Source organism: Coregonus clupeaformis, chromosome 18, assembly GCF_020615455.1.
Source record: "Coregonus clupeaformis isolate EN_2021a chromosome 18, ASM2061545v1, whole genome shotgun sequence".
Taxonomy (NCBI): Eukaryota; Metazoa; Chordata; class Actinopteri; order Salmoniformes; family Salmonidae; genus Coregonus; species Coregonus clupeaformis.
This window is the reverse complement of record NC_059209.1, coordinates 50,837,297-50,857,217: the sequence shown is the minus strand read 5'-3', so window position 1 is coordinate 50,857,217 and position 19,921 is coordinate 50,837,297. Positions and strand designations below refer to the sequence as shown.

The following is a 19,921-nucleotide window of genomic DNA, read 5'->3' as shown; positions in this document are numbered from 1 at the left end:
CCATCCAGGATACCCAGGCCAGGTCAATTAGAAAGGCCTGCTCGCTAAAGTGTTTTAGGGAGCGTTTGACAGTGATGAGGGGTGGTCGTTTGACCGCGGACCCATTACGGACGCAGGCAATAAGGCAGTGATCGCTGAGATGCTGGTTGAAGACAGCGGAGGTGTATTTAGAGGGTACATTTGTCAGGATGATATCTATGAGGGTGCCCATGTTTACAGATTTAGGGTTGTACCTGGTAGGTTCGTTGATAATTTGTGTGAGATTGAGGGCATCTAGTTTAGATTGTAGGTTGGCCGGGGTGTTAAGCATATCCCAGTTTAGGTCACCAAGCAGTACGAACGCTGAGGATAGATGGGGGGCAATCAGTTCACATATGGTGTCCAGGGCACAGCTCGGGGCTGAGGGGGGTCTGTAGCAAGCGGCAACAGTGAGAGACTTATTTCTGGAAAGGTGGATTTTTAGAAGTAGAAGCTCAAACTGTTTGGGCACAGACCTGGATAGTACGATAGAGCTCTGCAGGCTATCTCTACAGTAGATTGCAACCCCACCCCCTTTGGCAGTTCTATCGAGACGGAAAATGTTCTAGTTGGGGATTTTTTTATTGTTAGAAATATATATTTATTTTTGAAAAGTAAAAAAATTGTGATCTTTTTTTGAAATTTTGGAAAAATTTCCAGGTCCAGGCGTGACCATCTCTGATTATAGAATAATATTATGCCACTAACTATAACCCAATGTGAAAGTAACAATTATTCATTTGTTTGTTATGTGCTTGTGAGGCGCTGAGAGCTAGCCATGGACATGTGACCAGTGGAAGTCTACCCCTCCGTAAAGCACGCCATAGGAGAAGAGACACTCCTAGGTAGCCTTCACTGAATCCACAGAATTAAGTGACATACTGTGTGTCTCCGCTATATTCTCTGACCACTGGCCACCTCTTGTTTCATATCTGTATCGGATCTGTCAGCAGGTATGTGCTCTCTGTGGATGAGGATGATGAGGAGGATGAGGACTCAGATGAGGGGTGTGTCCGCTGGAGGAGGAGATGTAGGCCTAACAAGGCCACAGAGGGACGTGTGTGTACGGTGAGAGATGACACAATAACCAAAGATAACTCCTGTGTGGGTTCATGTCCATTGAATCTTATGGGGAAATCCACCTGTTGATTGATAATGCTTGTTAACTCTTGTTCACTCCTTATGAGTAATTATTCTCCAGCTGAGATGTGCAATCACAGGCCTCCTGATGCTCTCTCTCTCTCTCAAACCCTTGATTCCACACAGCAGAGGCCTGGGGGTTGCCTGGGGCAGGTGATGTCAGACTGGCTAAAGATGGAGGAGGAGCTGGCTACCCTCAGACAGGTGAGATTTTCACTCTGCTCATCTACAGTGGGGAAAAAAAGTATTTAGTCAGCCACCAATTGTGCAAGTTCTCCCACTTAAAAAGATGAGAGAGGCCTGTAATTTTCATCATAGGTACACATCAACTATGACAGACGAATTGAGAAGAAAAAAATCCAGAAAATAACATTGTAGGATTTTTTATGAATTTATTTGCAAATTATGGTGGAAAATAAGTATTTGGTCACCTACAAACAAGCAAGATTTCTGGCTCTCACAGACCTGTAACTTCTTCTTTAAGAGGCTCCTCTGTCCTCCACTCGTTACCTGTATTAATGGCACCTGTTTGAACTTGTTATCAGTATAAAAGACACCTGTCCACAACCTCAAACAGTCACACTCCAAACTCCACTATGGCCAAGACCAAAGAGCTGTCAAAGGACACCAGAAACAAAATTGTAGACCTGCACCAGGCTGGGAAGACTGAATCTGCAATAGGTAAGCAGCTTGGTTTGAAGAAATCAACTGTGGGAGCAATTATTAGGAAATGGAAGACATACAAGACCACTGATAATCTCCCTCGATCTGGGGCTCCACGCAAGATCTCACCCCGTGGGGGTCAAAATGATCACAAGAACGGTGAGCAAAAATCCCAGAACCACACGGGGGGACCTAGTGAATGACCTGCAGAGAGCTGGGACCAAAGTAACAAAGCCTACCATCAGTAACACACTACGCCGCCAGGGACTCAAATCCTGCAGTGCGAGACGTGTCCCCCTGCTTAAGCCAGTACATGTCCAGGCCCATCTGAAGTTTGCTAGAGTGCATTTGGATGATCCAGAAGAGGATTGGGAGAATGTCATATGGTCAGATGAAACCAAAATATAAGTTTTTGGTAAAAACTCAACTCGTCGTGTTTGGAGGACAAAGAATGCTGAGTTGCAGCCAAAGAACACCATACCTACTGTGAAGCATGGGGGTGGAAACATCATGCTTTGGGGCTGTTTTTCTGCAAAGGGACCAGGACGACTGATCTTTGTAAAGGAAAGAATGAATGGGGCCATGTATCGTGAGATTTTGAGTGAAAACCTCCTTCCATCAGCAAGGGCATTGAAGATGAAACGTGGCTGGGTCTTTAAGCATGACAATGATCCCAAACACACCGCCCGGGCAACGAAGGACTGGCTTCGTAAGAAGCATTTCAAGGTCCTGGAGTGGCCTAGCCAGTCTCCAGATCTCAACTCCATAGAAAATCTTTGGAGGGAGTTGAAAGTCCGTGTTGCCCAGCAACAGCCCCAAAACATCACTGCTCTAGAGGAGATCTGCATGGAGGAATGGGCCAAAATACCAGCAACAGTGTGTGAAAACCTTGTGAAGACTTACAGAAAACGTTTGACCTGTGTCATTGCCCCAACATAAACCAACAGTGTGTCTGCGTGGAGAGTTTCCCCGGGACACACCCGAGCCCAGGTGTATCCCATTTCGCTGACGACCCTCCCAGCTCCGCCCACCGACATCCTATTAAGGAAAACAAGAGCAGAGAGAAAGAATTCGGCAGACAGAGTGGGAGGGTCGTCACAGTGTGTATTCATCTTTGTGTGGTAGGACTGTGAGGAGGATGAGGAGAGCTCAGCTGTGTGAGACTGAACTGTCCCTTACCGCGCATGTTGTTTTGACTCTGTTCCTTGTCTTGTGTATCCCTGACCCCAGCTAATGCTGAGATGCGCTGTGTCCCGGCATGCCGTGCTGGAGCAGCTGCGTGCGGGGGCGGAGCAGATGGAGGGGAGGAGTCTGGAGGTCAGCCTGAGAGACAGCAAGGCAGAGGCAGACAGCATCAGGTGCACACATACTCAACCCTGTTACTGCCCTACTACTGTATATCTCTAAGAACCTAGAATCAGAGATAAAGGATACAGTATGTTCAAACAATCATCTTAGGAACAGCTTATACTGTTTCCCTACTGTACTCTACCCCTACTGTATTCTGTATATCTATATTGTCTATAATGTTTAGGCTGAATTCACAGTGATTTATTGAGTGTGTTGTAGTTCACTGCTGTCTGCAGGAGGTCAGGGATCTAGAGGAGGATCTGGCTGTGCTATGTAAACACAGAACTTTCTTAACAGATGGGACCAGGGTAACATGCTTTTTTTAGCCCGCCTGGCTCTTTTCCCAGCTCTATTATACTACTGATTTGATTATTACAATATTTAATCTTCCCCTCCCTCCCTTCCCTTCTCCCCCACTGTCTCAGAGAGTGACCAGTGTCAGTATGTATGTCCTTGAGAGAGAGGAGTTGGACAGATAGCTGGGCAGTGCCAAAACAGAGTTGTTTGCTGAGCAGCGGCGCTCTAGACTCAAGCTGAACAGTATTAGGCTGGTGCTCAGAGCATGCTTTACAGTGACAGTCACTGCTTTGAATGTGTTTGAATTTGTTTCTCTCCATCTGTTTGCTTATGTGTGTATATAACAGAAGTTGGACAAGGCTTGTGAGGAGCTCCAGTGTGTGACAGAGGGGAGAGGTCTGTGGGACAGGTTTGAAGGTCTGGAGGAAAAACACAGGCAGAAACAGGAGCAGGAAGAGATACCATCTACCTATGCTTTCACCACACCTCAATATTTGTTTAAAGATCTCACTCCTCTCTCTCTCTCTCCTATCCTCTGTTTCTCAGGCAGTGGAGCTGCAGAAAGAGCTGTGGGAGAATGAGAGCAGGGTGGGGTCTCTGGAGAGGACAGCAGCCCAGAAGGAGCTACAGCTGCTGGGGTTCCATGAGGAGAAGAGTGCCTTGAAGTCAGAGAGGGATGGGCTGCAGAGGGAGTTCCAGAGCCTAAGGGATCAGCACAGCATCTCCATGAGAGAGACCCAGGAGCAGGCACTCAGACAGATGGTTGGTGGGCTGGGTAGTCTCTAGTACACAGTGTCTATGGATGAGTCTGTTTAACTATGCGTATAAATGTGGGCAACTCACTGTGTGCATGATAGTGTGAAAGCAAATGTAGTTAAATGTGTGTGTGCAGTATGTAAGGGGTGGTTTTGTTTGTCTCCTTTAGCAGCGAGAGCTGAAGAAGTTGAAGGAAGAGTTGGCTTTAACTCATGAGGAACATATCCAGCAGGTGAGAGGCTCTGGCAACTGGGTTTATTGAACATTAGCAAAGATCCCCGTATTTCCTTTATGTGTGTTCTATCAGATTCAAACACTGATGTTTTTCTTGCTGTTGTGTGTCCAGGCTCATAGGCAAGCTGAGGAAAAGAAAACAGTTGCGTTCAGAGAACAAGCCATCTCTCACACACAGCACATTGAGTCCACACAGAGCTGCATCCAGGTCAGTATCTCAGGCTGTCCTGTCCTCTAAAAGTATCACACCACACCTTGCATAACTGTTCCCTCCCACTCTGCCGCCCTCTGTCTCCTATTCTATGTCAGATGAAATGTATTGTAAAACTTAAACAAACGTGATAACACAGTATCTGTTTTCTACCTTAGATACACAGCACCATAGAGCAGGAGAGGAAGAAATGGAAGATAGAGAAAGAAAAGGCTCTACAGGTGCAGTGTGGGATACTCGAGGAGCAAGGCCGTGATGCTCTGGAGAGAGTGAGGGGGAGACAGAGCGAGAAGAAGAATGCCCTGGCTCTTCAAAACAAAGCACTGGAACTGCAGACAGGAAGCAGAACCAAGATCACTGGTCACCAACAAACCATCAGATTGAACTTAATTACCATGAATGAAAGGAAATGGGTGAAGAATAGATACAGTATGTCATTCCTCTCTCCCTCCCATGTCAGAGAGTGCAGGAGCTGGAGAGTGAGTGCCGTGTGCAGCAGAGGGAAAAGGTGTTTGCTCTGGTTGCAATGCGTAGGTCCTTGAGAGAGGAGCACCAAGCTGAGCTACAGAGACTGCGCAGGCACATGGAACAGGTGATGACAGGCTAACCACCTCCTAAACTAGCATCTAGAGATCACTACATACATGACAACATATCATGTACAATGTATAGTTTCCAGTGTATGGTTGACATGGTGGACTGACTGGGCTGTGGTTGTAGGAGGGCCAGAGGGAGGCATTGAGGCTAGAGCAGGTTGTCCAGCAAGCAGAGGAGAAGGCTGGTAGACGGCAGGTGTTGCTGGGGGAGAGGGAGCACAGCCACATGTAGGCCACAGCCAGGCTGGAGCTGTAGAACAGACACTGGGCCCAGGAGCTGGGGACAGTGTCAGCATCTACAGCACCTGCTGGAACACAGCTCCCACACAGGTACTCTTTCACACATTCATATTCTCATATTCTCTCTCATACACATACAGAAGCACACTCTTCATGATCAGCATAGGAATTTGTATATAGTACTGTGTATTCCAATCTTTTGTTTTTGAGCTCTATATTGGTGCTATGCTGCAGTCCTACGGTGGCTCAGGCAGTCCAAACCCTGTAGGGTACCCTGTAGCAGTTGCAGCAGGCAATCAGTCGACTACAGCAGGAGCTTGACTCACAGAGACGTAGCACTCAGCAGCTGAGCCGGGACAAGGTGTGTTCAGGAAGACACACTCACTTAAATACACACAAACACACACTGATACAGCACATTCAAACATGCTTACATTGTTGCGTTACACACACTATTAAGAATCACATTTGTGTGCTTTAGGAGCTGGAGTTACATATTCAGAGAGAACCGATGGGGATGAAGAAAGAGCAGGCCCTGGACTCACTGAAGGAGAGACTCATTCAGGTATAGATCTGACTATCTTTGTGACAGACACACACGCACGCACAAACACACAGTCCACTGTCATTTGATGCTGTAGGAGCACATTGAGGAGCTGAGCGATCTGCAGCGGTCCCAGGTGCGGGAGGGTGGAGACGAGGCAGGTGGTGTGGCTGCTTCCCTGCGCAGGCAGCTACAGGCCAAAGACCAGGAACTGCGCCTGGTGCAGAGGAGCATGGGACAGTGGAAAGAACAGATCACGGCCCGCTTGGCATGCAAGTTTGAGGAGGAGCTGACAGCCGAACAGGAGAGATTTTTAAAGGACTATTAAAGGGGTCACTTTTGGCCCATTTCTCTGACGAAGGTGTGCAGGCTTTGGTTGTATCATTAACAGACTTTGGGAAGTGTTGTCTACTCCGCAGGTGCATAGCAAAGTTGTTAAAGGGGAGGTAACTGACTTTATCACTGAGACAGCATGTCTCATGACAGCAGACAATCCATTACATCTGGGTATGTTTGTGTTGCTGAAAGGCACAAGAGGAGAAGCAGAGGAAGCTGGAGAAATTGGAAGGGGAGATGAGATGCATTACTGGGGTAAACATCACCATATAGGACCTAGAGGAGCCTTACCACGAAGCTACTCAAAGGAGCTTTTTTAGTGCTGAAGTAGTTCACTGGTTAGGGTTAACAGGATGTGCACTTAAAGTTAGGGTAAGGGTTAACACGATACGTTTTAAAAAACGGGCATTTTGATTTGGACAAAAGTATTATTTTGAGGTGGGTAAACTGATTGATTAATTTGAGTTGAATAAAAGTATTATTTTGAGTTGGGTAAACTGATTGATTAATTTAAGTTAGATAAACATGAGTTGGATGGAATTATAATTTTTTAGTTGGGTAAATGCATAACCTTGAGTTGGATTGAAATGTATTATTTTTGGATGGAATTATAATTTTTCAGTTGGGTAAATGTATTATTTTGAGTTGGATTACAATTATGATATATTTTTATCAATTAATCAATCAGTGTACTCAAAATAATAACTTCACCCAATTCAAAATAATAATTTCATCCAAGTGAAATTACCAAACACAAATTAATCAATAACCCTAACCCTAGAAATAGCCCTAACCCTAAACTTAACCCAAGCTTCATGTCCACACCCCTCCAAAAATAGACGGCTTGGAATGCAATCAATGTCAATTCTCATCAAATGATTGGGAAGTCTGAAATACGGGACAAATGTAAGTACTGCCCTGGGTAAAAATGTGACATCTGGTCACCATATAGTCTAGGGCAAGGATCATCATCTATACTGAACAAAAATATAAACGCAACATGTAAAGTGTTGGTTCCATGTTTCATGAGCTGAAATAAAAGTACTCCTGAGTGGCGCAGTGGTCTAAGGCACTGCATCGCAGTGCTAACTGTGCCACTAGAGATCCTGGTTCGAATCCAGGCTCTGTCGCAGCCGGCCGCGACCGGGAGACTCATGGGCGGCGCACAATTGGCCCAGCGTCGTCCAGGGTAGGGGAGGGAATGGCCGGCAGGGAAGTAGCTCAGTTGATAGAGCATGGCGTTTGCAACGCCAGGGTTGTGGGTTCGTTTCCCACGGGGGGCCAGTATAAAAAGATATGTATTCACTAACTGTAAGTCGCTCTGGATAAGAGCGTCTGCTAAATGACTAAAATGTAAATGTAAAAGATCCCCGAAATGTTCCATATGCACATTCATTTCATTTTCATTTTAGTCATTTAGCAGACGCTCTTATCCAGAGCGACTTAGTTAGTGAGTGCATACATTATTTTTTTATTTTTCATACTGGCCCCCTGTGGGAATCAAACCCACAACCCTAGCGTTGCAAACGCCATGCTCTACCAACTGAGCTACATCCCTGCCGGCCATTCCCTCCCCTACCCTGGGCCAATTGTGCGCCGCCCCATGGGTCTCCCGGTCGCGGCCGGCTACGACAGAGCCTGGATTCGAACCAGGATCTCTAGTGGCACAGCTAGCACTGCGATGCAGTGCCTTAGACCACTGCGCCACTCGGGAGAATCCAGGCTCTGTCCACTAGAGATAAAGCTTATTTCTCTCAAATGTTGTGCACAAATTTGTTTACATCCCTGTTGGTGAGCATTTCTCCTTTGCCAAGATAATCCATCCACCTGACAGGTGTGGCATATCAAGAAGCTGATTAAACAGCATGATCATTACACAGGTGCACCACCTTGTGCTGGGGACAATAAAAGGCCACTCTAAAATGTGCAGTTTTGTCACACAACACAATGCCACAGATGTCTCAAGTTTTGAGGGAGCATGCAATTGGCATGCTGACTGCAGGAATGTCCACCAGAGCTGTTGCCATTGAATTGAATGTTAATTTCTCTACCATAAGCCACCTCTAACTTAGTTTTAGAGAATTTGGCAGTACGTCCAACCAGCCTCACAACCGCAGACCACGTGTAACCACGCCAGCCCAGGACATCCACATCCGGCTTATTCACCTGCGGGATCGTCTGAGACCAGCCACCCGGAGAAACTGAGGAGTATTTCTGTCTGTAATAAAGCCCTTTTGTGGGAAAAAACTCATTCTGATTGGCTGGGCCTGGTTCCCAAGTTGGTGGGCCTATGCCGATTCTTTTCTTGAATGGATGCTCATGGGGCCGGTACATAATTACAAATAATTTGTAGACTGCATTAACTGCAAGTAGCCTAAACAGATATAATATTTGACTGAAACATAACCATTACAAACCTTGCTTACATTTGTATACGATCACATATACTCACCTGCCAATTTATTAGGTACACCACCCTGTTCACGAAAATTGATCGCTCCTACAGACAGTGAGTCACGAGGCCGTGGCTTGCTATATAAAGCAGGCAGACAGGCATTAAGGCATTCGGTTACTGTTCAACTGAACATTAGAATGGGCAAAACAAGTTACCTAAGCGACTTTGAGCGTGGTATGATCATCGGTGCCATTCGCGCCGGATCCAGAATCTCAGAAACGGCCGCCTTCCTGGGCTTTTCACGCACGACAGTGTCTAGGGTTTACCGAGAATGATGCGACAAACAAAAAACATCCAGTCAACGGCAGTCCTGTGGGCGAAAATAGCTCGTTGATGAGAGAGTTCGAAGGAGAATCGCAAGAATCATGCAAGCTAACAGGCGGGCCACAAACAGACAAATAACGGCACAGTACAACAGTAGTGTGCAGAACGGCATCTCGGAATGCACAACTTGTCATGGATGGGCTATTGCAGCAGACGACCACTCCTATGAACATGACAGTGATGGGGATTTTCCAGTTAAGCATAGTAAGCATAGTCAATTACATCATGACAAGCTAACAATGTATGGTTAAATAGTTTATCACAACATTTACATTTTAGTCATTTAGCAGATGCTCTTATCCAGAGCGACTTACAGTTAGTGAGTGCATACATTTTCATACAACATGACAAGAAGAGGCCTGAAACAGAGCCAGGAAATGGCTTTTTAACCATATGATGAGGATTTTTCAGTGGACTATTGGATAGACATTGTTAATCAACAAACAACAGCCAGGGTTAAACATTGATACATCTCTGTTGCTAGGCAAGAATGTAATTGGTTTCTCTCGCTGGGTTTATGTGTTTGTTCTCTGGTCATCTGACCTGTCTTCGGTTGTCTTATCTTATCAGTGACTGAAACCAGGCTGAACCCTTCGTCTCTCCTTGAGTGTATTCCTGATTAAATTACAGCGTGACAGGGTGGGACAGAGGGGTTAGGCTTGGGTATGTTTGAGAGATTGATTGTGGACCTGCCATGTCCACAATCAATCTCCAGGTCAAGCCAGGGTTGAACAAAGTTCAAACTGAAAATGATTATTTTTACATGACAGGTCTGTTATTTGTGCATGACAAAGCTTGATTGGTCACACCACCATTGTTTCCAAACTGAAAATGATTATTTTTACATGACAGGGCTGTTATTTGTGCATGACAAAGCTTGATTGGTCACACCACCATTGTTTCCAAACTGAATACATAGGAGAAGTCAGATTTCGCCACTATCATAAACTAAGGAAGTGGGCGGAGCGGTCAAGAGGTGGAAACTGGAGACAGTGGTGGTGGAACCCAAGAGGGAGGGGTAAAGCTAAAATTACTATATAAACTGAGAGGTGGAAGGGAGATGCTTTCCAAACCACCTCGGCTCTATTGCTTATGTAATAAAGTATCTTAATTCAACAAAAACTCTGAAATACTTTGGTTCTTTGATCAGTATAAGGACAAATTTGCCACAACAACAGCGATTTCAGTTTACTTGAGTGGCCTGTGCAGTCCCCAGACTACTTTGTCTCTAATCCCCCACCCTCCGTTCTTCTCTCCTATCTCCGGTTAGGAATGCAGTGACTCTGGAGCTCAGCGATCAGCCTCCTCTCCCTCCCTTCAAATGCGGGACCCCCTGACTCTCCTGGGCCCTTAGACCTAGCATCCTTCAAGCTACTGCGTCACCTCCAGAGCCGTGTCAAACAACTTTGTGCTGAGAACCAGGCCTATGCCTGCAGCCTCTCTACACTGGGCAGGGCCCCCATGGAGCTGGCTCGGTACTACTTGGAGACGGTCAGTTCTACCTGCCAACTGAGTGGGAAGGCAATGACATCCTCTGTCCTGCTACTAGTAATAACTTATAATGGTATTTTGTCATAGCTGGTAAAGCATGCTTCAGTCTATCATTGTTATGACGTGTTATTAAGGGGAAATAGTGTGTTTGTGGTGGGGAAATGTCAATAGTATTCTCTTGATTGGTATATTCTGTGATCATACCATCCCAGGACAGTCAGAGTTAAGGATCGTAAGCTTTGCCAGATGACAACGTGTAAAAGTATGTGTGTGTAAAATGAATTACTTGAGGACACCCCCAATGTCAAATCATTTCAAGGTACTCATAAAATGGATGACACCCTTCATGATGGGGTAAATGGCCTAAAGGTCACAATAACAAAATGGGTTGTTAAGTTCACGTTCCTCTGCTTTAGAGCAGTTAAGTTTTACTGCTTGTCTAAATGCTGGGGACTGAGTGACTGAATGTTTGATCAACTGACTGACATGTCTGCATATTCAGGAGATGTCTCTATAGGCAGTAGGATCATGTGATCAGGCTGCAATCAGAAGGACCCTTTGAAGCTACAAGTCATCTTGTGACAGTTGATTGCTATGTTGCAAGAGAGCTATTGTAATCATTATGCCCAATGTAGACATTGGCTAATGTCTAAGGTGCATATTAAGGATACAATCAAAATGTACAATGATGGTGAATTTAATTATTTTCACATGATTGTAGGAAGAGCAACATAGCCATCTTTCCTCCAAAGCAAACTGGTATATTGAAGCTTACAATGCATTACAACAGTTTAAAGACAGCTGACATGCTTCCAGAAAACGTTATTCTTGATTGCGAAAACAAGGACCAAACCAGCTTTGAAAAGTAACTGTTCTTAAAAACATAACCCCAAGCTAAAAACTGAGTATAAAACGTTCATACTGACAATCTGAGCTCAATGCCTCTACTTCCCTTTGAATAAAGTTGAATGTCTTACACCCTTGTCCTCTGTAAAACAAAGCATTGGCTGAGCACAGATCATATGTAACTACAACAAAACCGAGACTTCTCCAAGTTGGCTATGTGGTCTGCTTAGCCAAGTTGTTACATTAGGATTACAACAGAAGGTCCTAGACCATTCAGAAATATCAGAAACTCCTGACGTGTGCTGGCACTGGTCTTAAAGCTTCAACTGAGACATTCCATTAAAAGGTGCACTATCCAGAAATCGCTCTGCCATTTCCTGGTTGCTAAAATTCTAATAGTTTGCCTCATTTCAGTTTGTGACAAAACAAGCAAGTATAGTATAGAGAATCATTGTACCATCTAAACCGCTGTTAAATATATTTTCCATAACAAAAAAGATTGTATTTTCAGCTGTTTGAAGCTGGTGTGCAAAACCTAAAGTAAAAGACGCAAAAACGAATCTTAAGAACGGGAAGCATAGAAATAGCGCACATAGAACAGATCTACCACTTCTTAAGGCATCAGCATGCTTCAGTTCGGCTGGTGCCTAGCCCCAACTGAACGAGTGTGCTCGCATACTCCCTTAACACCTTTGCTTGAAAAACGAGTCAAAAGCGGCAATAGTACCATTTGTCCATTTTGAGACACCGTAGCCAAAATTAATGTAAGATAACTCAAGAAATCGGTCATTAATTTACGTTTTTCCAAAGGAGATCTTAGTTGCGCAAATCTACATCTAACTAAGATATTTGGTGAAAACGAGTCGTCTCTTGTTGAATCACAACAAAGACTATTAAAGAATCCCTACTGTTGACCAATCACTGACGAAGGGGCGTAGACTTTGGCTACAGACTTCGCTTGCCTCAAGAAAAAATTTTGTGTGCCCCAAAAAAACCTTACCGAAGTCCAAAACGAACAAAAACATCACAAAATGTCGTCATAATATATGCAAGAAATCTTCCTAACTGTTTCGGCTGGGAAACATGAGGACGCCTTTAGACTTGCTTTCAATGAGAATGACATATCTATAACTCACATTTCTATGTGAATTTTGACGGGTCGCCCAAAAGTTACATATTGCAGCTTTCAAAGGTGTCTTTTGTAAATTACTGTGGCTTTGTGGTCCTTGTTACAATTTGTCCCATTGCATCTTTTCTTGGATCATAGTAAAGACTCAAATCCAGCATTATCTGATTGTAATGCAAAGAAAGGGGTTGCTTGCCCTCTTTTGGCGAAGTGGCATACACGTGCCATGCTGCCCAACAGTCTGGTCTTGAACCAAAGCGGACATTCAATATGGTGGCTTCACGTGCTTGTGGGAAATGGGAAATCCAACATGATTGTGTTCAAGTGCTTTTGAGGTCTTAACAATTCTTCAAATCAATAAGATTTTAGCTAGCTTGATAAGCTAGCTAAGACTGCTAATAATAAAGTTAGCAAGCTTGCTTAACATTGACAATATGATTAAACTAGCTAGATCCATATTGATAAGGTTGTATGTGTCAAAAATGGATTGGTTGAAAAGGTAAATGGTTTCCCACTTGTAATTCAGACATGGAGGGTCGTTCAAGTAAAGTTTTCACTGGAAACTAGGAGCTTCCGATAACTCTGATAGCATGTGAACGCATATCACTATGAAGCTTTTGAGCTGTCTATGCAGTCGTTTCTGCCTCTCCATGGGTTCTCGAGGGCCAACAAAGTGAACCAAGGCTGAGAGCTGTAGCTGCTCTGGTCATAACTGATGCTGGTTCTCCCAGGCCCTACAGCTCCATGTCCTCCTCTCCAGAGCCGTGGGCCCCGGCCCCTGGGCTGCAATACAGAGGGGAGTACGTCTCCCCTGGGGTGTTTGTGGGGGTGAGGGAACTCGGAGGGACACTAGGGCTCGGGGGTTGCCTGCTGGTGGTCTGCTGCTTCCTCTGCCTCTGTAGGGAGTCCTTCAGCCGCCGGGCCAGCGCAAGCTCTGGGGGGCGCCATACTACCAGCTCCATACAGGAGTGGCTCCTATGATAACAGAAGAGGAACCGGTGAGTCGATGGGACTGACAGAGAGAAACAAATAGTGGACACCTCCCAAAGTTATATCGATTATTCACTACTGGCTACAATGACAGATGTGTAGGTACTTCAATTAAACGTTCCTCTAAGGTGGAGTATAAGAAGGAAAGGGGTACTTACACAGACTGGGCCACAGTGTGGGGGAGGATGTCACTGATGCCACGCTGAAGCCCCTCCCGCAGACTGTCAGACATCACCAGCATGGGCCGTCTGGGTGCTGGCTCCACATCCAGGTCCTCATCGTCATCCTCCAGTGTGATCCTGACAGAAACAGAATAACTTCACTGTGTGACTGAGTGTGTATGCAGAGTGTGTATGCACTGTGCAGACAAAACAAATGGTGGTAATGCTGATACAAATCATATACAGTAATAATGAACATTTTAATTTTTTTTATTTTTTTATTATGATGAGTTATGGACAGTAGTCTGGACTCTCACATTGCCCCCATATGGTCTCTCATGGCTCACCTCTCTTCAATCTCCTGCAGTCTCCTCTGTGCCGCCTCCACCTCCATGCAGGAGCCTTCTGCTTCTGGACAGGCCATAGTGGAGGAAGATCCGGATAAGGGCAGCCCCAGGTCCTGAGTCCCCAGATAGGGTTGGGGGAGGGCTTGGCTAGACGATTCAGGTAGAGGGGGGCTGCTATTGCCTGGTGGCCAGTTATGAAACACTTTGGGGCTGAGGTCATCCAAAGGATCACATCCTGCCTCTTCCATCAGCCTCCTCTTTTTGGCACTGCATCCTCTGGAGAACAAACATTGTTTTGGAGCAAATAATGAGTCTTTTGAAACTAAAATGCGCTTCAGAATAAACACTAAATGTTCATATTATTGTTTTTTCCCCATTCTTAACTCACTCGTCATCTGCTCTCCTCCTGTGCTTTCTCAGGCATCTTCTCTCCCAACTCCTGAAGGAATAGCAATTAGAGATAAAGAAATGCAAGTGAAATGTAATGTAACATGCTAGCAAGTCTGGTTCTGGCAAATCTCCTGTAAAGCACATGGTTACATCTGTGTGTATTGTGCAGTGCTCTCATCACTAGACTCCTCTACTCACGTGTTTGGGGGTGACACTCCTGGCAGGTTTTGAAAGGTATTTGCAGGGCCAATATTGAACCCCATTTCAGTGACGTTGATAAGGCCAGGAAATGAGTACACGGCAGGCAACAAGCCCAGCTCGCTGCTCATGGGGCTTGGATGATGCATGATGCCTCAGGTTTAGGTGAGGTGGAAGGGTTGAACAGAAGTCTGGATGGTAGATGTGCAAATGGAAACAACACAGGGAGGAGGATAAATTGAGTTTTCGAAGACCAATCTAAAAAACAAAGATATAAGATTATAAAAATGAACCATTTTACGGATGGAATTTTTGGTACAGCAGGCATAGCTGTTTTGGTCACCAATCCATCATAACAAATACTAGCTAGTTAACTAGCTACTGTATTGTAGCTAATGTTCGGTCCTAACGCAGAATCCTGTAAATTCTTGTCACTCTTGGCTAGCTGCCTTTATTATATAAAGTTATGAGGCCCTGAATCTTTAGCTAGTTGGCAAGCTTGCTATCGAACACTAGCTAGCTACCTAAGTCAGCTGGCTAGCTAACTAGTAACGTTAGCTATCTAGCAAACTTTACTTGACAGGAAGAAACGCAGTCTAAAGGGGGGTTCACAACAACAACAGGTCATGTTGGACCTTGTTAGCTCAGTTAGCTAGTTTGCTAGCCATAGATAGCCGAGACGAATATTGCAGAAGAGGAAGGCAAGCCAACGTATATTTTGCTGATTATAATGGGCTACCTTTATTTAACTTGAACCTGTTGCAGTTGGAACTTTTGAACGTATCTAGCTAGCAAACATACTTGTACCAATTACACTGTGTTTATATAACGTTACCTCCTTATTTTCTCTGTCACATGTTCCGCTTTTCTGAGAATCAATTCTGTGTTGAGTGAATGCACTTAGGCGCTAACAACAGTGAGCCAAGCACGATTCGCAAATGTTCATGAAGAATCGAGGCACGCAAAAAAACACTCGTTGACGTTCTAGAAAATAAGTAAGCACTCGCTTCTGGGACTTGTAGTTGCAAAGGAACATATTTTGTCGTTTATTAAATCACAGGTCATGTGACTCGATCACGACGTCAACATAAAATCAGGTTGTACCGAAGTCTGTTCCCAAACGGTGTCATAACGACAAGTTCGCGCTAAAGGTAAGTGACTCATATCTTGATCATTACAAGAAGATGAATAATGTGTGAAATGTCATGTTAAGGATAGGTAATCTGTGCCAACAACAATAGGGTAGGGATGGACACTACATGTTATTTTCACTTCATAGTTGGCTACTGAACTTGAAAATCTATTGAGACCAGCTATGTTTTTTTCTCTCTAGGTTGGTCAGAATGTATACCCTATACATTGTGAGTGGACTGCTGGCACTGGTTGCAAGCAAACCCTGTGGTAACTATAATTTATCCCTGAAACACAATACCACCTTATTGGTAAACATGTGCGTGCCTCTGTCTTGGTCTGAGTTTCCTCACAAAATGTATTTACTCAACACTAGTTATTTGAAGAGCCAGTGTGAAAGTACAGAGTTGGTACGTGGTCCACTTCATCCACTGGCAGTACTGTCAATGATTTTGCAATGGATTGTTGGATGAGTCTGAGTAGATAATGCACAACCCCTCTTGTTGAACAAATCTACTGTGATGCAAATAATCTCACTTATGTCCTGTCACCTCTGCTCTGTTGATGTTCTGTAATTTGATGCACATAATTTATTTCATGTCGCTAAGGTGTTCTTATCAGTACATATGTCTAACAGCATATTATTGTCAGCTTCTCCAAAAGCCCACTGGCACTGGGGTCACAGTGACAGGGGGAGACTGACCATCGGAGAATCTCAATTGCATACTCCTTGCGTCCTCTCGCCTCCTTCTCAAAACCCATTGGAGGAAGTCAGAGGAGCAGGACCTCTGGCTTTCTCATCCAATGGGTTTTGAGAAGGAGAGAGGATGCAAGGAGTGTGCAATTGAGACTCTATGAGCCGGTTGTGCTTTGTCCTTGTAATGTGTCAATTACGTCAAGGTGACAGTTGGAGAAGGCATGCTTAGGACACATTGGCTGCCTTGTGGAAATTCCTTTAGTTATTAAGTTGCTGAGGTCTTTGCTTCTCCATTGTGTGTGCATGATTGCTGATACAGCACAGGAAACACACTGGTTGTGCAATGCTTTGACTTCGATGACAGTCTGAGGACACTATTTATATGGTCTCAGTGAGCACACAGCAGGTCTTTTGTAGTCTTACTGTGGGTTTATTAGACATCTCTTACAGAGCATTTCTTTAGTAACATTGGAAGTTATCCTTGGGCAAGTTATTTAACTTGTGGTTTTGCTATAATGTGAAGTGCTTTTTCTTCCACACTGCATGATATAAAATGCTTTTCTTGTTTCTTCAATTTCAACCTGTTTTGTGTGTCCAGATCCTGTAGGATCGGAGCCTGATGAGCTGATCCTCTCACTCAATAAGAATCTACTGCGTTCTCTGGAGGACGAAGGAACATCCCCCAATCCCAGTGTGCACCTGGCCCTGCGGCTGTCCACTCACCACAACCTTGGCAAGGAGAGTGATCACCTGAATGCACTTAAAACAGATTTACACAATGACATTGAGAGGTAAAATAGCATGTTTATAAAGCCCTTCTTAATAAGTGCAAACATCCTTTTACGCATTCCATGTCTTAAAAATGACCTGCAGTGTGTTCGTATTCAATTTCTTGTTTTCAGTTACAATTCATACTTCTAAGATTTATATTGAATAACCTTTACCCTTCAAAAACGTTCCGTCTCTGCCCCTTACCCTGTATTCTCTCCTTTCAGCTCTCTGGCCAAGAGCCAGCCAGTGGTGGGTCGCCTGGCCCTGTACACTCTGGCCCTGAAGGCCTCCTGCTACGACCTCAACACCCTGACCTTCACTTTTAACCAGAGGAGCGAGACCCTGCTGACTCATCTCAAGAGACAGATGGAACTGGAGAAAGAGCACATCGCCTGTAAGCCTCCTCATTCCTCCATCTGCCTCTACCATCTTCGTTAATGTTCTATAAAATGTCTGTAATTCTTTGTTTGTTCTCAGTTGCTGTTAATTATTTTGTCTGCTATGTTTTTGTCTGCCTTTCTCTCCTGCAGTCAGCCAGCGTCCTCTGACTAACTACTACCAGTATTCTCTGGGCGTGCTGGCACTGTGTGTGAGTGGAGTTAGAGTCAACTCTCACGTCAGCAACAAGCTCATCAGGGCTGTAGAGCATGGACATATCAAACATGAAGCCTCCGATTGCATTGGTAAGTGTGACCTAGGAAATCCAGGAGCATCTCCCTACTCTGATTCTGTTTTCCTATAGTTAAGCTGTTTAAAAATGTATTCACTCACTGGCTCCTTCCAATTAGATTCTATATAGGTGATTTCATGGAGATGATGCTATACCCTTGCTTCATCCCCTCTGTCCTTTTTTAGACACGTTTGCCATGGCTGGGATGGCCCTGCAGTGCCTGAAGGAGTCTGACACCCAGGTGCAGGATGCGGCTCTGGACAAGGCCCTGGGTGTCATCAAGCAGAAGCTACTGGACTCCCAGCGGGCTGATGGTCACATGGGCAATGAGTTCAGCACAGGCCTGGCAGTGCAGGTAAGGACTGGGCCACTTCCCCTCTCTAGGCCTATATTAACCTGTGCAGCATGTGATTGGAGCAATACAAGCATTTGGCATGCCAATAACATGGTGTGTCCCAGGCCCTGCTGGCGATGGGCAGCCACGTGCAGGAGTGCGCTACCTCCATGGAGGCCATGAGGTCAGATGTGAGGAAGGGAACCTATGTCAACGCCATGGCCATGTCCCAAACTCTGCCTGCTCTCCAGCAACAATCCTACCTGCAAGTCAAGGGCAAGGAGTGCCGCAATGAGGATGGCAAGTGCTGCATTATCACCTAACCCAATAGTGGTCAATCTGTTTTTGAGGTGTGAGCCTCCTCACTCTGACTGACTCTGCTTTGTTGGGTTTTCCTCTGCAGACAGTCTGGTCCTAGAGGCCAGGGAGCCAGTGATGGTGTTACAGAGTCATACCAAAGTAGCCCTGAAGGTGGAGGTGGTCAAATCGCATGGGACATCTGATGTCTATTCTGTGGATGTGCCAACGGGCACCTCATTGGTTGATGCCCTTGAAATCCTTCAAAAGAACAACGTTGACTTCACGTGAGTTAATGGGATGCTTTTTTGGGTTGAGATGTTAATCAAGTTCCAAATGTATACTTTTTGGTGAGATCATTTGTCTCATAAAGAACTTTATATAACTTCCCAGTGGTGTGAATAGCTTAAAGTGTCCTATCATAAGTAGAACATAATGAATTCTCCTCCTTGCTCCGTCCTCTGCCTACACTGCAGGTTTGAGAAGGAGACCAGCCTGTGGGGACCTTTCCTGAGCGTGGTGAATGGGGAACGGGCTAGACAGACCGACCGCAGATACTGGCACCTCTCCTCAGACGGCAACACTCTCAGCCAGGGTGAGAACACAAAGGGTTATGTGGCATAGTCAACACAACTTTCTTATGTCGTTACTAGTTATTACTCAACAATACAATTCATGTCTTAACTGCTTTTTTCCTCACTACTGCTACTAAAAATCAAACAATGATTGGTTTCTCTATTAGGTATCAAAGACTTCAAGATTGAGATGGCTCAACAGATCACCATCAAAAACACCAGCTACTGAGAATTAAAATGTGTGAAGGACAGTGATTGACAAAGGTGTCATGTCAAATTATCTGATGGGAAAGCAATCAAGCTCAACAATGTGCTTTATACTGTCATGTACTGTATGACATTTTAGGAGTAACATATCTGTGAGATCTTAGGATCCTCAAAGGTTTGCAACACAACTTTTATGGACTTGATTCAGTACCCTGGTGTGTGAAAATGAACTGTTAATTTGAGCAGAGACAATCGACTCTATGGATTATTTTACTACACACATTCTGCGAATTCACATTTTATAGAGAATATAATTGCCTTGTTATACCTAATTTTTTTATATGTATCATTTCAGAATCTGTTGAATGTATTTTAAATGTGTGGTTTGAACGTTTTGCATTTGAATAAACAAGATAAACCTTTGGCTATATTTGTCTGCTTTATTTTGCCAGTTGTTACAGAAATATGATCACAAAATATCCAGACATTTTAGCTGTATTGTATTAAGGGTTGGGGTGGCCAGTGT

General features: G+C 44.7%; 3 protein-coding genes across 5 annotated transcripts; 2 read left to right on the top strand and 1 right to left on the bottom strand.

Annotated features, from left to right (window-relative positions):
* Positions 1–1,078: 1,078 nt before the first annotated feature.
* On the top strand, positions 1,079–10,520 carry LOC123493082 (trichohyalin-like). The gene is made up of 11 exons (XM_045226931.1): positions 1,079–1,086; positions 1,288–1,362; positions 3,052–3,179; positions 4,015–4,230; positions 4,394–4,456; positions 4,571–4,666; positions 4,828–5,261; positions 5,390–5,595; positions 5,740–5,866; positions 5,987–6,070; positions 10,435–10,520. Exons 3-7 carry the CDS (start codon positions 3,063–3,065, stop codon positions 5,209–5,211), a joined length of 876 nt encoding a protein of 291 aa, XP_045082866.1. The 5' UTR covers positions 1,079–1,086; positions 1,288–1,362; positions 3,052–3,062; the 3' UTR covers positions 5,212–5,261; positions 5,390–5,595; positions 5,740–5,866; positions 5,987–6,070; positions 10,435–10,520.
* Positions 10,464–19,823, top strand: LOC121530958 (transcobalamin-2). 2 transcript variants are annotated; one of them, XM_041836363.2, is made up of 10 exons: positions 10,464–10,655; positions 16,047–16,114; positions 17,140–17,332; positions 17,537–17,706; positions 17,843–17,995; positions 18,168–18,337; positions 18,442–18,616; positions 18,720–18,900; positions 19,090–19,208; positions 19,356–19,823. In XM_041836363.2, the coding sequence occupies exons 1-10, from the start codon at positions 10,591–10,593 to the stop codon at positions 19,415–19,417; spliced, it is 1,356 nt and encodes a 451-aa protein (XP_041692297.1). In that variant the 5' UTR covers positions 10,464–10,590; the 3' UTR covers positions 19,418–19,823. The 2 variants fall into 2 exon arrangements, with proteins under 2 accessions (XP_041692297.1, XP_041692298.1); XM_041836364.1 differs by lacking the exon at positions 10,464–10,655 and adding an exon at positions 15,774–15,864.
* LOC121530959 (coiled-coil domain-containing protein 117) lies at positions 12,615–15,637 on the bottom strand. Of its 2 annotated transcripts, none has more exons than XM_041836367.1 (6): positions 15,549–15,637; positions 14,714–14,904; positions 14,514–14,564; positions 14,126–14,401; positions 13,776–13,916; positions 12,615–13,602 (listed from the first exon to the last, which is right to left on the bottom strand). In XM_041836367.1, exons 2-6 carry the CDS (start codon positions 14,860–14,862, stop codon positions 13,362–13,364), a joined length of 858 nt encoding a protein of 285 aa, XP_041692301.1. In that variant the 5' UTR covers positions 14,863–14,904; positions 15,549–15,637; the 3' UTR covers positions 12,615–13,361. The 2 variants fall into 2 exon arrangements, with proteins under 2 accessions (XP_041692301.1, XP_041692299.1); XM_041836365.1 differs by having other exon boundaries at positions 14,714–14,971; positions 15,549–15,634.
* Positions 19,824–19,921: the final 98 nt, after the last annotated feature.

Excerpts from the sequence above, each read along its gene's own strand:
- LOC123493082 (XM_045226931.1), top strand. The coding sequence starts at position 3,063 with ATGCGCTGTGTCCCGGCATGCCGTGCTGGAGCAGCTGCGTGCGGGGGC. Across the intron at positions 4,457-4,570 it reads ATGAGGAACATATCCAGCAG|GCTCATAGGCAAGCTGAGGA; the intron begins GTGAGAGGCTCT and ends TTGTGTGTCCAG. Across the intron at positions 4,667-4,827 it reads CCACACAGAGCTGCATCCAG|ATACACAGCACCATAGAGCA; the intron begins GTCAGTATCTCA and ends TTTCTACCTTAG.
- LOC121530958 (XM_041836363.2), top strand. The coding sequence starts at position 10,591 with ATGCCTGCAGCCTCTCTACACTGGGCAGGGCCCCCATGGAGCTGGCTC. Across the intron at positions 10,656-16,046 it reads CTCGGTACTACTTGGAGACG|GTTGGTCAGAATGTATACCC; the intron begins GTCAGTTCTACC and ends TTTTCTCTCTAG. Across the intron at positions 17,707-17,842 it reads GGAGAAAGAGCACATCGCCT|TCAGCCAGCGTCCTCTGACT; the intron begins GTAAGCCTCCTC and ends TCTCTCCTGCAG.
- LOC121530959 (XM_041836367.1), bottom strand. The coding sequence starts at position 14,862 with ATGCATCATCCAAGCCCCATGAGCAGCGAGCTGGGCTTGTTGCCTGCC. Across the intron at positions 14,565-14,713 it reads GGAGTGTCACCCCCAAACAC|GAGTTGGGAGAGAAGATGCC; the intron begins GTGAGTAGAGGA and ends CTATTCCTTCAG. Across the intron at positions 13,603-13,775 it reads CACACTGTGGCCCAGTCTGT|GAGCCACTCCTGTATGGAGC; the intron begins GTAAGTACCCCT and ends CTGTTATCATAG.